Source organism: Crotalus tigris, unplaced genomic scaffold, assembly GCF_016545835.1.
Source record: "Crotalus tigris isolate CLP2741 ecotype Arizona unplaced genomic scaffold, ASM1654583v1 scf7180000023635.1308423, whole genome shotgun sequence".
Classification (NCBI taxonomy): domain Eukaryota; kingdom Metazoa; phylum Chordata; class Lepidosauria; order Squamata; family Viperidae; genus Crotalus; species Crotalus tigris.
This window is the reverse complement of record NW_024100092.1, coordinates 866,576-883,636: the sequence shown is the minus strand read 5'-3', so window position 1 is coordinate 883,636 and position 17,061 is coordinate 866,576. Positions and strand designations below refer to the sequence as shown.

At 43.1% G+C, this 17,061-nt stretch overlaps 1 protein-coding gene across 1 annotated transcript; it reads left to right on the top strand.

Moving 5' to 3' along the window:
• The first annotated feature begins 3,902 nt into the window (after positions 1-3,902).
• On the top strand, positions 3,903-16,856 carry BAG2 (BAG cochaperone 2). The gene is made up of 3 exons (XM_039320273.1): positions 3,903-4,427; positions 14,767-14,876; positions 15,691-16,856. Exons 1-3 carry the CDS (start codon positions 4,246-4,248, stop codon positions 16,089-16,091), a joined length of 693 nt encoding a protein of 230 aa, XP_039176207.1. The 5' UTR covers positions 3,903-4,245; the 3' UTR covers positions 16,092-16,856.
• The last annotated feature ends 205 nt before the right edge of the window (positions 16,857-17,061 follow it).

Below are 17,061 nucleotides of genomic sequence, written 5' to 3'. Positions count from 1 at the left end.
TATAAATATTGAAGGTAAAACGCATACTTTTTATATATAGCTGGCAAGGTGGTCGTAAGTGGCAAGTGCAATTAGGTTTTCAATCTGAGTTAAAGGGCCATTGTTTCTCATGCTGCTGGATCACTCTTGGCATGGTGGATCTATATACATGAGGTTTATAAGAAGAGATTGGACAACCATTTGTCTGAAATGGTATAGAGTCTCCTGCTTGAGCAGGGGATTGGATTAGAATACTTCCTAAGTCCTTTCCAACTCTATTATTCTGTTAAATTATTTATTCCATTCATTTTTAATATTTGCATAGCAAATTGATTTATGATAACCAGTATTTATAAAAATGGTTTTTTAGTTTTAAAGGATTTAGCAAATTCTACTATCGGAGGTCTCTCAAGCTGAAAATATGCTAGTGAAAGAAAAAGATCTGAATACATTTGAAAGATTCATAATAGTTAATGGCACACATGAATAATATTAATCATTGGAAGGAAAAGGAGGGATGAATAAGAATCAATCTTTAAGAGATTATAATAAAATATTGTCCTAACATGCTTTTTCCAATTAAGGTTTCTTTTTAAAACCATGAATTTGTGATACATTTTCTTTAAAACTAAGGCATCCAGCAACTGCTATAATATTTTCAGAAGAGTTTCCTATGTATAATTTTTCATTCCTCAATTTTTAAAAGAAGCCTGAAAAATATGTGATTAACTATGCCGTTCTGTAATTCTGGTGCTAAATTGCATACATTCTCAAAAGTTTGTAGAAATACATTAATTTTCTGAGGAATTACTGATTAAAAATTAGTGTTAACTACATTTATGAACATAGCACATATTTATATCAACATGGCACTTCAGTGTGATGGACTTTGTTCCAAAGTGGAATTAAGAAAATTCAGTTTAGTTAAATTGAGACAGTATGATTAAAAATCACATTTAAACGTTTTTACCTGTTATATTAAAAATTGCTATTTAAATTATATACTACTAGATTAAAAGATAAAACATGTCTTTTTAATAAAAGAGCCAGTTTAGTCTAGTGGTTAAGGCACCAGGCTAGAAAGTGGGAGACTGAGTTCTAATCCCACCTTAGGCAGAAAATCAACTGGGTTGACCTCGGGCAGTCACTCACTCTCAGCCCAACTCACCTCACAGGGCTGTTGTGTGGAAAACAGGAGGAAGGTGTATTGAATGTGCTTGCCGCCTTGAGTTATTTGTAAAAATAACTATGAAAAAGGGATACAAATTAAATAAATAAAAGGCCAATTCCAGCATAATTATAGAAATGCAGATCATTTCACTCCATAACACAAAAACGGAATGTAATCAGGGCCAAAGACCAATTTGCAAGCTCAGAAATTTCTTGACGTTCCGTACTTCCGTCTACATGAATAAAAACAACTATACAGGGGAGGGGGGAACGTAATTGCTTCCTTCCTTTGCTGTTGACCTAGAAAAAATGTTTTTTTTTCTGTGTAAGATATAGATAGAGCAAAAAGTTGAACTCATGATGGAGCTGAAGTGATTTCCATTCATTGCATGGACCAAATGCCTCCTCAAGCAGGTTTCCCACCTATGTTGTAACAATGCTAACTTGTAGCAAAACTTGGGAATTCCAGGTTTGGCATGGAGCTGATAAGAACTTGATCCCTGAACCTGAGACATGTTTAGTTTTCCAAAGGATTTTTTTTTTGCCTACCAAATGCAAATTCCCAAATAATTCAACCAGCCCAAATGAAAGGCTAGAACTCAATCTGTCAGTTTCTAATTTAGCACCTTAAATCATTATCCTAACAATCCCAATATTTCCCATGGCCACACAACACTATTAACTTTTCCCACAACTAAAACTGCCTAAAGCACGGGTGTCAAACTCACCATGTCATGTGATGTGTCACAACGGATAACGACTTTTTGCACTGTTGGAGCTGGGTGGACGCAGCCTCCGTATGATGCAGCCAGCCCACTGGTCAGCAGTTTGACCCCCTGGTCTAAAGTAATCAACTGTAATCATTTTCCAGAAGTGCTTCAAATTACTCATCCTGAAGACAAGGTCAACTGTCTTGTTTTTATGTGATTGGAGATTCTCAATTGTTGGGGGGTGGGATCATGTTGCCTCCCTTCTGATCAGTTGCCAAGCTTTAGTTCAGACAATTCTGTCAATTATTGTACCCACTATCTCCCTTTATACTATAACCACAACAAGAAAAACTGGGATGGTGGTTGCTCAGCAAGGCATCCACGTGGGTGTCTCACTTAACAACTAAAACAAAATATGACCAAAATTCCAGGCTCAGTTTTGGTTTTAAGTCAAAGATTAACTGTAGTCTTCTGTCTTTATTTCTTCTGGTTTTTTTACTTTCTATTTTCTTTTAATTTGTATTAGATTTTACTACTATAAATTCTTAATAAAATTATACATATTTTAAACATTAAATTTATTCTCGCCCCTGCAAATCCCTTTTGTCTTACAGCATCTGCAATAATGTGCATCTGCATTTAGGAGTTTTGTAGACTTTTTTAAAAAAATTCAGTTATGACAAGTCTAGTGAAGTGCCTTGAGTTCCTGCCAATATTAACTCACAAAGACTTTCTTCCTGTTATTTATCTGCACTGCAGTAGTTTCTCAGTTTTTTCTAACTATCAGCATGCTAGTGTTACCTGGGGACAGAGGGAGGACAATACCTTGCAATGGTTTTATTCAAAAAGAGCTCACATATTACACCCAGAATGCATGTAAAACAATTTTACTCAGAACAAACATTCTACACCAAGAATACATAAAAGAGCATGTGTGCCTTAAGAGAAAAAAAAGCACAAAAACCCCTATTTTGAAGCCACAAAATGGATATTTTTTGATCAAGAGACCAAACTGTAAGTGGACTGAAATTTAAACTCTGCAGCAAACTTCCCCTAAGTGTCTTTAATTCATCCAGGATTTAATCCCATTTTTCTCTATGTATAGACTAATTGAACCACATATTAACCACACATGAGGTTACAAAACACTATTTAGATTTAAATACCTAAATTAATTATGTCATAAGGCAGCCAACATCCCACTTTTTCAAGGAGCCTAGAAGATTAAACTAAAAAAATGCACAGAATCTGAGTAGGAGCAGCAGACACCTTCACCTTTAGTTTTGTGCTGGTAAGCGGGGAGGACTTCGGAGGATCCCCCTTTCAATTCCGCTCTCCCCAGAGAAATGTAGAGGTAACCCCTCAGGGAGTAACCCACAGCTTTTCCCCATTCTGAGGTGAAAAGCCAGAGATGTTGTCGAAATATTAATTTGGGGTTCTAACTGGAGCCGAGGCTGTGCAAAAATAAATAAAAATGAGATCTAGACAGCTGTGAGGAAAGAATTATTATTTATTCCTAAAAGCAAAAGAGTTTGCCTTTAGGCCAGGGGCAGGCTGCAGAGAAATGGAGTACAGCAGCAGATTTTTATAGGGGGAGCTTGTCCAAAGTGAAGTGTCTACATGTTGATTCTAGACCTAGAGGGTAACTTATTTGGGGGTTTGAGGAAGGTTGTTAACTTTAGTTGATTAACTTAGTTTCAGCTTGACTTATCAATTATCTAGCGGAGATAATTGTGGATTCTGTTAATATTTTAAAGGAAAGATGGAAACAGTATAAAGAACAAAATATGCAGTATTTGGATATAAAACTTCTCACAATGCCTCCAGGCAAAAAATGCCCCTTCCCTAATTGTACCTTCTGGTTAACTCTCCCAAGCCTAAACCTTTTTTCCTGCTCTATGAGGGGGAGGAGGGAGCCACCGCTATGCCCCTGCCTGTCCTGGGGAGGAAAAAATGGTGGGCGGTGGGCGGATGGGCAGAAGTGCACCCGCAAGAATTCAACGCGGCGCCTGCTTCAAGCTGGCTGGACACATCACAATGGCAAGGCGATTATGACTTTGGCGAAAGCCCCAGTTTAAGCTCTCAGCTCCGGGCCAGCCGGGGTCGCGCTAATTAGACTGGGGAGTTCGTGCTTTGGCGGGAACGACGAGCCCAGGGACATCAGAAGCCCAGCCCTCGCTGTTTCATATAAGCCGGAGGACGACATGGACGCCCAGCCATTTGCGCTCCGGAGCCTCTTTGACCGTCACCTAGTCTTGCAAGTGCGCGAGGGGAGGGGCGACTCCGGGGCTGGAGCGGCTCTTCGGCGTCCAGGCTGAGGCGCCCGCTCCCGTCACTGCAGCTGCTGACCGGGCAAGCGCCGTGCGGCGGGCAGAGGCGCCAGGCGATGGCCACGGCTTCTCGCCTTGCCATGGCCCAGGCCAAGGTCGGCAGCGCCAAGAACAGCGGCGGCGAGGCAGTCCAGCAAGCGGGCACGGGTCAGCAGCCCCGAGGGCGCTTCTTCCGCTCCACTTCCATGGCGGACCGTTCCAGCCGCCTGCTTGATTGCCTGGACCAGCTGGAGCGGAGGTAAGGCTGGGAAGGGCAGGCGTTCCAGCCGAGGGGCAGCGCCCTTGGCTCTTCGGAGGAGCGTGTGTGTGAGAAAAGCGCAGCGTTTGTCTCCCACCGTCTTCCTCGCCTCCTCCTTCTGGGCAATTTGCGGTGGGGATTTTGTCAACTGCTTCCTCGCGAGAAAAAAGAACCGTCTTGGCCGCGTCTTTAAAAGTGTTCCTCCATTATTATTATTTGGATTGCTTCGATGCTCCGCATCTCCGTTTGGGCTCTGGAATATTTTGCAGAACGTTTTTTTCCCGTTTGATAAATGGAGGAGAATCCCCGACGTGCCTTCTCTTGCTTTTAGTGGTACTTGTCAGGCCTCGGTTCAGCATGACGCAAAGTTTGGGGGGCTCTGGGGAAAATGTTTATGGTCCCAAGTATAATCTCCGGGTGCTTTTGAAATGGGACGGGGTTTTTCCTCAGCCTCTCTGGACGTCAGCCATGTAAAATCCTTCCTCGTTTGGAAGGCTGTAGCCTTTCCAAGTAGGGAGGTGGGATGAATTGCGTGAGAGAATTGATTTTCTATATACGATTCTGAATTATTCTGAATGGATTAGGAGAGTTTTGGATCTGTTCGGTTGGGGAAAAAAAACCAAAATTCCCTTGTTTAAGGGCTGGTGGAATATATGGGAGTTGAGATTAGAGATGGCAGATTTAATCGTACACCCTCCTGTATACCTAGTAACATTAGATAACAATTTCCAAATGTTTTCTGTGTGTTCTTATGATTTTGTGCACGTTCATGTCTCTGAATTAGATCAGAACATGAACATTTCATGCACTGGCTTCCCAGTGTAGCTTCAGGGATCTGTAGTCAGTGACACTCATTCTGGTGCATTCCATTTGAGGTAGATGGATTAGCAAACCAACATGCCAGTTTCCTGAAATGGTGGGAGACAAGGCTTGGGCACAGTACTTTCTACTGTAAACTAGTCTCAAGTAGAGAAAGATCCAGATCCCATCAAAAATGAAGCCAATCCAGGCTGAGCACCAACAGCGATTGGCTGAGTTTGCATATTTATAACATTGGGCTATAAACCATGGTTTACTCATCAGTAAGACTAGGTGTACACAACATCTAAAGCCAAACCACATTACATAATGACTTAGCATGATATTGCCTCAAATTTTTAATTTCAGGCTCTTTTTCATAATTGCAACAGACTCATTATTGGTACTTAAATGACTATTTCCATTGTTTAGCATTTCTTTACTTCTTTACACTTGCCATGGATATTTACTTAGTCTTAAAACAGGATAGATAGCCTGAAAAATTCACCCTTTACCAAAAGACATGTAAAGAAATCAAATAACTATAACTTAGAGCACTACCCTTCCTGAATATGATAGTTGAGACAGAGATAAGATTATTAGGTTAGACATATTTCTTAATCTAACAAAAGCATATCAGTTTTTTTAATGAACACTATAAAGTTCATAATTTTCACTAGGAAATTTAATTTATTACTGCAATTCAGGCTTTTTTCATGGGGAAAAAATAAAAATTGCTTAAATAATTTCATCAAAAGCTTCATATGAATTTTTAATTGAACTGAAATTCAAATATAAGTTGCTCATTTAATGTTGAATGTTCTATATTTTACATTTTTTCTATATTTTCTGTATTAATTATGTAGTAAATTATGTACTTCGTGGTTCAATTAAATTACATTTAAAGAAGTTATTGATTCATTTTTTATTTTAGTTGAGCAGTACATGACTACTAAGTGACAGCCACTGACTACATAGTTGGATTCACAATTATGGTCTGATTTATATATCATGTTAAGCCGCCCCACCCCAAAATATGCAAACCAGAACTATAGGGGTTACTCTTAGACTACAATGCTATACATACATAGAATTATATAATACATTTTCTAAATGACTTCATCACATTTTTTATGGTTAGGATCTCAAATTCTAAAAAACAAATAGTATTGCTGTGTTACAAATTATATATATGCATCACTCTATAATTTCTGACTATATAATCTGCCTTTCTTGTAAAACATATTTTAAACAATGTCAAATGAATTGCAAATCTTCTGTCATGTTTATTTTGAAATGGCAATCTCACACAAGTAAATTATTTACTACTGAATGAGTGTTTATGGGTGCTACCATAGCTACAATGATAAATTTTTTGCAATCTTAATTTTTCTGCATGTGTTCAAGAATGAGGAAGAAATTTTGTTCTGGAAAGTGGTCCAGCTTTGTGAGTGAAGTATAACAGGTGCTATGATAGAAGAGACCTATATATAGTTACAAATGAGGAAGGATTCAGAAGGTCCAGCTGTCATTCCAGAAAGCATACGAGATTTGGCCTCTTTTTTTGTGGACAAGATTGTCTTTACTTTTTAGATTTAGTGAGATTTAATTTTATTGAGATTTATTCTTTGCTAGATCTATATAGAACTTCAGCTCAGTGGACCAAAAAGGGGACTTTAGGAATTTATATGGTGCTATTTCCATTCTTTCTTGATATACCAATTCAGATGTCCATTCTTCCCCATCCTAGGGCTTGAAACACATAATCCATATGCCTTTTAGCATTCAAATTGAGCTTTGCATTTTGTATGATTAGGATAATCTAGCTATAACAATTCTGCAAATTGACAGAAATCATTCAGGTGAGATAGATAATAAATGGATGGCAAGGCTATAATTTTCTGAATGCAGATAGATTCTAGAATGTCAAAGAAAACTAGTTTTGCCTCTGACATGGCAATTTTCTGCATAGAGATAGTTCTGTATGAAAGATTATCTGGTATTGTGGGTATCTCCTGCTATCTAGTGTAATACATTCTGTACACAGATTTGAGTGTTAAAGAAGCTCAGAATCTTTTTCATACATTTAGTTATTTGAATATGTAACTGCTATTCCTAGAATATCTAATTTTAGCATGCCTGGAGGACACAAAGTTGGAAAAGGGGCGTTGTCTTACCTGAACGCCTTTTCTCATTACGGAAATGGAGAATCCACCAATGGGTTTTCTCTGTCTGCCTGCTCTTGAGACCAAGTAGCCAAACTTGACACGCCCCCTCTTGCTAGAAGATCCAGTCTTGATGAGGGCGAAAGTGGCTGAAGGTGGACGAGGTGTTGGCTCTCAATCCCTTAATATTGCTCTAAATGACCTAAAGGGTGGATGTGGATTCTCCATCTCCGTACTGAGAAAAGGCGTTCAGGTAAGACAACGCCCCTTCTCCAGTACAGGAGATGGAGAATCCACCAGTGGGACATACCAAAGCCTCACTGTCCTGATGGGTGGGAAACAGATAAGGCCGGAACCATTTCCCCGGAGATCATCTGCTGAAGGACCCTCCGACCAAAGAAGGCGTCTGCGGAAACGAAGCAGTCAATCCTGTATTGGCATATGAATGGGGAGGGCGAGGACCATGTTACAGCCCTGCAAAACTTGATGGACGCCTGAGTGGCCCATGCCGCAGATGTTGCAATGCTTCGAGTGGAATGGGCTGTAAGATGACTTGGAGCCGGCAGGGAAGAGGACTGGTACGCCTCCGCGATGCAGGCCCTGATCCACCTACCAATAGTGCCAGCGAACCTTCTGTCCCAGAAAAGCTGGACGGAAGGAAATAAATAGAGCCTCAGATCTACGAAAAGGCTCCGTGCGCTTGATGTAACGCCACAGGGCCCTGCGGACGTCCAGTGTGTGCCACTGCTGCTCCAAGTCATGGGAAGGATTGGGACAAAAATTTGGTAAAATAACTTCCTGTGCCCTATGGAAGAGCAAGTTGACCTTGGGCACAAAAGCGGGATCCAACCGAAGGACCACCTGGTCTCAATGGAAGATGCAAAGGTCATTCCTGACTGAGAGGGCAGCCAGCTTGGAGATACGTCTGGCTGACATGATGGCGATTAAGAATGCCACCTTAAGAGACAAGATCCGCAACAGAATCGTAGCTATGGGCTCAAAGAGCAGTTTTGTGAGAGCGCGAAGCATGCGAGGCAGCTCCCAAGAGGGTTACCTGTGTACCACAGGAGGCCTGGTGTTGCACGCACTTTGATGAAGGTGTGTATCCTAGGGTGATGATCTAAAGGAACTGAATCCACACAAGTGAGCAATGTTGACAGGGCTGCCACCTGTCACGAATGGTCTCAGGGGTCAGGCCTCTGTCCAGACTGTCCAGAAGATAATCTACTATCTGAGGGATTGTCAATTTGTAGACATCCAGTTGTCGCCTTCTACACCAGTGCAAAATTTTTTTCAAGTAGAATCATAAATGCAATTGGTTGCTGGGCGACGAGAGGCCTGAATCATGGTAATTGCGCAAGGGGAAAATAACTTTTGTGTCATGATACTGCGCTCAAGCGCCAGACGGTCAACTGTACCCATTGAGGGTCCGAGTGTTGGAGGATCCGCTGATGCAAGGACCCGCGATGCGGAGGAATCTTCCACGGAGGAGACCGGGAAAGATTCATCAGGTCTGCAAACCAGGGCCTCTGTGGCCAGTACGGGGCCATGAGGATCACTTCTGCCTGCTCCTGGAGTAGTTTGCGGATGGTCACCAGGATGAATGGAAGGGGAGGGAGGGCATAAAAGAGACCTTGTGGCCACGGAGTCCGCAAGGTGTCCGTTCCTTCCGCCCCTGGAAGAAAATAGTGGGAGAAGTACCTGGGGAGTTGGGCATTGGTCGTCAACGCAAACAGGTCAAGGATCGGATGGCCGAACCTGTGGAAGATCTCAGAAAACAGATCCGGATGTAACCTCCATTCTGAGGGGTCTACCGTAGAGCGACTCAAAAGATCTGCCTGCTGGTTCTCGACCCCCGAGATGTGTTCAGCCCTGAGAGAGGCTAGGTTGGTCTCTGCCCAGGAACCCAGGAACTGTGCCTCGGACATAAGGGACCTGGACCTGGTGCCCCCCTGTTGGTTGACGTGTGCCTTGGACGCTACATTGTCCATGAGGATCAAAACGCGACGGCCCTTGATTCAGTGTCTGAATTGGCGAAGAGCTAAGTGGATGGCCCTGAGCTCCAGCCAATTGATGTTGTGTCTCAAGTCTGCGCGGGACCAACGGCCCTGCGCAAACTAAGACTGTAGATGAGCTCCCCAACCGAATAGACTGGCGTCCGTCATAATGGTGATGCGGTCTGGTTCCTTGAAGAGTGACCCCTTGGTCACCACCTGTGAGAACCACCAGCGCAGAGACCTGAGGATGTGGACCAGGAGCCTGACCTGACGGTTGGGTGCGCTGGCATTCACCCGCTGGAATGGTAGGAGGAACCATTGAAGGTCCTGCAACTGGAACCTGGCCCAGGGAACTATGGCTATGCAAGAGACCATCTTTCCCAGAAGCTGGGAGAGTAAGACCAGTGGAACGGTGCGGTCCCTGTACACCCGACGAGCCAGGTCCCTGATGCTAACCAACCGCTCCTGGGAGAGATGGACCATGCAGTTTGTGGTGCTATGACGGCTCCCAGGTGCAGAAGCCTGGATGAGGGAACCGTCTGGCTTTTTGGGAAGTTGACCGAGAAACCATGCTTTTGGAGGACCTGAATGGTGAGTTCCAGGTCCGACTGAGCTGCCCGGAAGGAGGACGCTTGAATCAGGATGTTGTCCAGGTAACACTGGACGCGTACCGGTACCTTCCTCAAGCGGGCAGCTAGTACAGCCAGGATCTTGGTGAACACCCTGGGTGCCAAGGAGAGGCCAAAGGGAAGCCCCTGTAACAGAACCTGAGGAACCTCTGGTGAGCTAGATGGATGGGGATGTGGAGATACGCTTCTGTGAGGTCTGTTGATGCCAGGAAGTCCCTTGTCTGATGCCCCCAGGATGGACTGGAGTGATTGCATCTTGAACTTCTTGTAAGTGATGTAATAGTTTAGACCCCTGAGGTCTAGAATCGCTCTCCATCCCCCCGAGGTCTTGGGGACCATGAACAGAATGGAGTAGAATCCCCCTCCCTTGTGGTACGGCGGTACCGGTTCTATGGCCTGAATCTCCAGAAGATGTTGAATGGCCTCCTGCATGAGTCCTTGTTTGAGTGGATCCCGGGAAATGGGACAGGTGATGAATCGGTCCGGGGGAATGGCTAGAAACTCCAGGGCCAGACCAAACTGGATGGTTTGTAAGACCCAGGTGTTCGTGGAAGTGAGTTCCCACTGATGGAAGAAGTGGGCCAGCCTTCCCCCAATGGGAAGTGCAGTGTAAGAGTTACTTGGACCTCCTGTAGGGGCGTCCTGCCCCTCGAAATGGCCGCTTAGATTGGCTCTACTGCCTGGACCGAAAGCCCGGCCTGTCATACGGACAGCCATACGGCCTGTTCTGTCTGGGTGTGTATGAGTGGGAGGGCTGCGTAACTGTTGGACCTGCTGCTGGCTGAAAGGGCTGCCCACGGAAATAGGGAGCGGAATGTTTGTCAGGCAGTTTATTCAAGTGAGCCATGATCTTCCGCTTGTCCTTGTTCTCCACAAGGTTCAGGGCCAGGGCCTCCCCAAAAAGATTATTGCCCAGATAGGGAGCAGTCGCAAGATGCCATTTGGCCTTGGCGTCGGCCTGCCAGTGTTTCAGCCAAAGCATCCTCCTGGCTGTAATGTTGGAAGCTAGAGACTTAGAAGCAAAGTTGGCTGACTGAAGCGTTGCATGGGCAGCATACTCAGTGGCCGCCACCATTTTGCTTAGGTCCTGATGGGTCTGAATGTCCTCAGCGGGGACCCTGGCCTGAAGCTGACACAGCCATAAAAGGGTGGTCCGCACAAAGAAGGATGCACAAGTGGCCATTTTAATTGTCCATGCAATTAACATTCCGGAATGTTTGGTCCCATTTTCTGTCGTCCGCTTTAAGCGCCTCTGACATGTCCCCAGCGACCACAGTCTGGGATACCAGAGGGGTCCAGGCTTTGTCTACCTTGGGGACTTCCAGAGCATCAGTGAGGTCTGTGGAGATGCTAAAAATCTTTTTGTCAGCCCGCTTACGGAAGGGAAGGAGGAAGGGGAGGCCCATTGTTTTTTGACGCCTTTGAGAAAAATAGAGGGACACGGAATGTGATGTTGGTCTGCCACCGTCTCAAAAAATAACAGATTTGGACTGGAATCCGAAGTTGCCTGCGGCTGAGGGAACTGATAGGACCCTATGTTTGCCGTTGATGTGGCCTTCTGAAGTAGGGGAAGAAACAGGGCTGGATTGAACAGGCCTCCCAATGGGGAGGATTCAGGAGGAAGTTCCTCCTCCTCTGATAGATTAAATTCCGGCTGCTCCTCACCTTGCAGAGATGAATATACACTCATGGAGGAGTGTGCAGGAGATGTGGGTTCCTGAAGAATAGGGAACCCCATAGAAGGTACATAGGGTGGCATGACCGATATGGAAGCCCCCTGTCCAAGCAGATGGAAGGACCGTTCCGCTAGAGCGCAGTCCACAACCTTGGATAGTAAGGCCTCAAGGTGGCTGTCAGAGAAAATGTCTCCGATGTCCGGACCCCTGAGTCCTGCGGCCGTAGGAGTGAAGGTGGCCTCTGGGGTTGAGCCTGAAGCAGTTGTTGCCTGTTGAACTAATACAGAAGGGGAGCTGAGTGTGGCAGGCGTCCCTGTGAGAGACCACACACCTTGAGCCGAAGTTGAAGGGCCTAAAGGAAGGTCAAATTCAGGAACCGCCATTTGATCTGTCTCTAATCCAGCATGCCTCTGCACTCTGGAGAACTCAAGAGCCTGGTGCCTACGGCTGGCTGCTTTTCCACCAACTTGGAAGGCTTCTTGAGAGTGGTCTTAGCCTTAAATTTGGGCTTGCCTGCCGCCTTCTGTTCAGAGGATTTGTGCCAGCCGTAACTAGAGGATGGGGAGGCAGTGCTCATGGGTTGAGGCATCGTGGAGTCCTCCATCCTGGTTGAGCAGTCTCAGGGAAACTGAGACGAAGCTCTGGCAGGCAAGCAGTTGACGGAAGCAAAATTGGAACAAGTAACAAGACTGCTCCCCTGACCACCTGACCAGAAAAAATTCTATCTGGGCTTTGGTCACGGCAATTGAGTCAGATGCCGAAGGCACGGTTGGGGACCTGCTCTGGGCTCCGCCGGGAGGCCTTAGGTGGCCAGTCAAGGTGCACCAAAAAAGCACCAATGAAGGGCGTAGAGGGCCTGAAAAAAAGGTCCTGGCAAGAAAGGATCAGGCTCAAAATGGCAGGTAAATAATTTGTGTTGTATTGTAGAAAGTGATTTGTGATAAAGGAAACACACACCTAAATGCGGCCTGGGTCAGGCAACTACTGTGAGTAGGCCTCATGGGGCCTAAAGAAGCTCCCACGTGGCGTTCAAGATGGTGGCCCCAGGAGTTGTCCTAGCTATTTGTGCCCAGAGGTGTGCTGTGTAATCGGAAATTAAAGTCCTAAAAGGGCTGAGCGAATTGAACCACCGATGGCGGGCAGAACACTGAGGACGCCGAAGAAAAGCCGTTCGCAACTTTTTGCCTTTGTCAGCGGCCCTAGAATGGTGGCCGCAACTCGTTCTCTGTTGAGAACGGCCTCCGCAGGCCTCAAAGGCAAAAATTCTGGTGCCTGGGGCGATCACAATGGCAGTGCTAGACACTGTGCCGAAATTGCGCTCAGCGAGCTTGTTTTAGAACAGCAAACAAAATAATGAGGCTGAGGTGAAATTCATTGCCTTTGCCGGCAACCAAAATGGCGTCCGTGACCATTCCCGGCTGCCGGAGATGACTCCAGAAGCCTTGAATCGAAGCTTGAATTTCAGACCTGCAGTCTGAAATTCACCTGGTAGCTCAAAGGAAAAAAAAAAAGGGGGGGGGGAATGAAGGCTATGCCAAGCAGCCCCTGCTCAGAAGTTTTCCCTAGAGCCCTGGGGAAAAGTAAAGAAGGAAAGCTGAAGAGGCCTTCCCTCACTCCTCAAATCAATGATTTGAGTTAGCACTGATCCCAACGCTATGGGAAAATTAAGGGAGGAATCCAAATTTAATATTTAGTCAATTTTAGAGGGTATTATAGGGAAAGGAGAATTCACCAATGGATTTCTAACCTGTTATCTGTTGAGAGAGCCAAACCTGATACGTCTTCAAGAGCTTGAGACCAAGTCAAGACTGGGTCTCCTAGCAAGAGGGGGTATGTCAAGTTTGGCTACTTGGTCTCAAGAGCAGGCAGACAGACAGAGAAAACCCATTGGTTTTGGAGAAAGCTGCTTTCTTTAAAAAACAAAGTGAAAATGTTTATATACGTTGTTTCAGGTATAAAACTCCAGCAGTGTAAAGTGAGGCTCTTCCTTCATTGTAATAGGAGCAGAATCTGTTATTTACTTGAGTTTATATGCCATTCAACTCAACAAAGTTCAAAGCTGTTTACCAAAGGAAATCCATCCATCCATCTATATCTCCATCCATTCATCCATCTACCCACCCACTCACCTATCTATCTAAAACTAAAAACAATTGCAAGCTGAAGAAGAGCAAAGCAGCAGAACTTTAAGGAATAGTAACAAACCTCAAATTTAACCCCAAAAGTAAAGCTTATCACCAACTTCAAGACAATAAGACAGCTAGCCTAATTTCAAGAGGAATGCTAAAGGGAGGGGGAGACAGCAACCAAGAAGGCTCATCCCCATAATTGTGAATGACCTTCCTTAAGAGAAGGGACCCAGATGCAGCCCAGCCTTCCTATCCTTATGCCACTGGGGAAAGGTGGTTTGGTATATTCAGATATGTGATCCTTTAAACGTGAAATCCAGAACTTTGAATTGTACTGAAAGGTGATCAGCGCAGCTTTTGGAAAACTTAAGAAGTTCCTAACATTATAGAAATGTCTGCATTCTGGGTCAGCTAATTCTTCTGGGTAACAGTCATCCAATATTGCTGGGCCAGGTAAAAGTTCTTGAGGAGGTACATTGCTATTTCAAAGGATATGGGACATATTTAGACTACTGTCCATTGGTCCTCCTTGTTAAATGAAGAGGGGCTGATTGTAGAAGGGCATATATGAAAAGTAGACTTTTTAGATTTATCTCAAATGATATGTGAGAAATATACTTTTCTTGATACTTGATTTGTTTCCCTTTAATAACGCTAGAATTCCCTCTCCACCTCCTTTCCTGCTGTTGTGCTGTCGGGGCAGGGGATAAGAAAAAAGATATTTTGCAGTTCTTGCGCATAAGACCAAGCCAGGATTATAATATCCACCTTCTCATTTTGGGAAATAGGAAATATTGATTTGCTATAAAAACTGTTGTAGCAAGAATTTAGTATGTTAATTTAATGTTATAAATAAGGAATAGATGGAGGTGGGTTAGAAAACATGACATGTATAAGGATATTTCTAAACTTTCTTTTAAATTGGTAATTATTTTCTCTTCCCAGAGTTGAAGCTTTGCGTGATGCAGCATCTTCAATGGAACAAGAAAAAGAAGCTCTTCTGGAAATGATCCATAATATACAGAATAGCCAGGATATGAGGAATATTAGTGAAGGTAATACCCCAAACTTCTTTGTGAATGTGTAAATATATGCATATTTGTAGTATCTGATGAATACACATAAGGGGATTTTTTTTTAGAGTCTTCATAGTAGATAGACTTATACAGGTACTCCTCGACTTTCTATTGCTAAGCAAGACAGTTAAGTGGGTTGTGCCCCATTTTGTTACCTTTTTGCCACCGTTGTTAAGCTAAGTATAATTGTTAAGCGAATCATGTAGTTGTTAAGTGAATATGGCTTCTCCCATTGACTTTGCTTGTTGGAAGCCAACTGGGAAGGTTAAAAATGGTGATCACATGATCTGGGGGAGGACAGGGCAATTGTCATAAATACATACCAGTTGCTAAGTGCCCAAATTTTAATCACATGACCATGAGGATGCTGCATTAGTTGTAAGTGTAAAAATTGGCTATGTCAACTTTTTCAGTGCCATTGTAACTTCAAACAGTCACTAAATGAATGGTTGTAAGTCGAGGGTCACCTGTACTAAGTGATAATTTCTTAATATGCTACAACAGACAGGATTCAAGGGCGACAATAAGCTGAAACAAATCAAACCATGCTATTTTAATGTGTTCTGTTAATCTAGCCAGTGTTTTTTCTGTGGTAAGCTGCTAATACTAATCAAGTCAAAATCTCTGTTAAGTATTATCAAGCCTATTACAATTATCATTGCACTCCATCTTCCATGGATTTTAGCAAAAATATGATGCAGTAATTCTTAATTTATCTTGACTCTTCTGACCCTGCTGGTCAATTGGTGTTATGTCAAACGTTAAAAGCAGCATTTTTAATTTCAAAATATAGGTGAAAGAGAAGAACTTAATCTGACTGCCAAGCGTCTTATGGGCCGAACCATCACAGTTGAGGTTTCAGTAGAAACTATAAGAAATCCTCAGCAACAGGAATCCCTGTTGCGGGCTACCCAGATGATTGATGAAATAGTCAATAAACTCTTGGATGATTTGGAAGACTCAAAGAGCCGGTTAATGTCACTTTATGGAGCCTGTACATCTGAGACACCATCTGGACCTGTTGATCAAAAATTTCAGTCTGTTGTAATTGGATGCGCCATAGAAGATCAGAAGAAAATTAAAAGACGGCTAGAGACTTTGCTTAGAAATATAGACAACTCTGAAAAGTCCATCATGCTTCTAGAAAACAAAAAAACAACTTCAAGGCAACTCTGCAACAATGGAAAAGATTAAAAGCTTTTGATTATCGTTATGAAAATGTTTTCTTAAAAAAGCAAAGAAATGCTGCCATTTTAAAATATATAATGCATGGTCTTGTTAGTACAGGTCACATGCCCTGAAACTGAAGGGAGTTTATATACCTCTTGTACAAATCCTTGGACATTCAGAAACAAAGATGGAAGAAGATAGTTCTGGAAAAAAAATACCCTTACATTCCTTTGAGGGGAAAATATGTCTGCTTCCATTAAAAAAACCCCAACCATCCAACTCTAAAATGTCTTCCTAAAGCACGTCCTGAGGCAACTATAAATGTTACGTATCATAGAAGCACATAAACACATGAACGTTCTGTACTTTTTATCCTATCAACAGGCTGGCTAGAATGTTCTGCCTTCCGTGCTTTCCTGTTCAAAGAATACATCTTTAAAGGGCTTGGTACATTGATATAAGTAACTAATGCCTTACTTGAGAGAATGTAGACATTTCATATCCAAAGGATAAATCTTTTCATAAATGGTATCCCATTTATTCCTTTTAGTACTGTATTGATTTTAGGCAATAGTGTCCCGTTAATCCCTAGAGATAGTTTAGCAATATCTATTTTGTTCTTGAAAGATTAATCTATCATAGACAATTCAATTAGATTGTATTCCTCTTAAGTGAATAAATCTGTTTAAGAGAGATGGCAAGGTGGAAAAAATGCAAACAAAAATTTTATATGTACTTCCTTATTGCTGAATATTCATAAATAAAACAAATCATGTTCCATGCATTAAATTTTAGTATCTTTTGAATATGCAATTTACATGCATACATCTCTAAATCCTGTTCACTATGAGAATGCCTTAGCTACATTTAAAGTGCTCTCCTATTACTTTATTTGCTCAAAAACAGTGCATTTAACATTTCATACAAATGTCTATACCTATTACATTTTCACTTTCATCTTCGCACAGTATTCCAATCTCTTTGAAAAAGTTGC

What these genes read in the sequence shown, in the direction of transcription:
- BAG2 (XM_039320273.1), top strand. Translation starts at nt 4,246, where the DNA reads ATGGCCACGGCTTCTCGCCTTGCCATGGCCCAGGCCAAGGTCGGCAGC. An exon ending in CTGGACCAGCTGGAGCGGAG is followed by an intron (nt 4,428 to 14,766) that starts GTAAGGCTGGGA and finishes TTCTCTTCCCAG; the next exon opens with AGTTGAAGCTTTGCGTGATG. An exon ending in TATGAGGAATATTAGTGAAG is followed by an intron (nt 14,877 to 15,690) that starts GTAATACCCCAA and finishes TTCAAAATATAG; the next exon opens with GTGAAAGAGAAGAACTTAAT.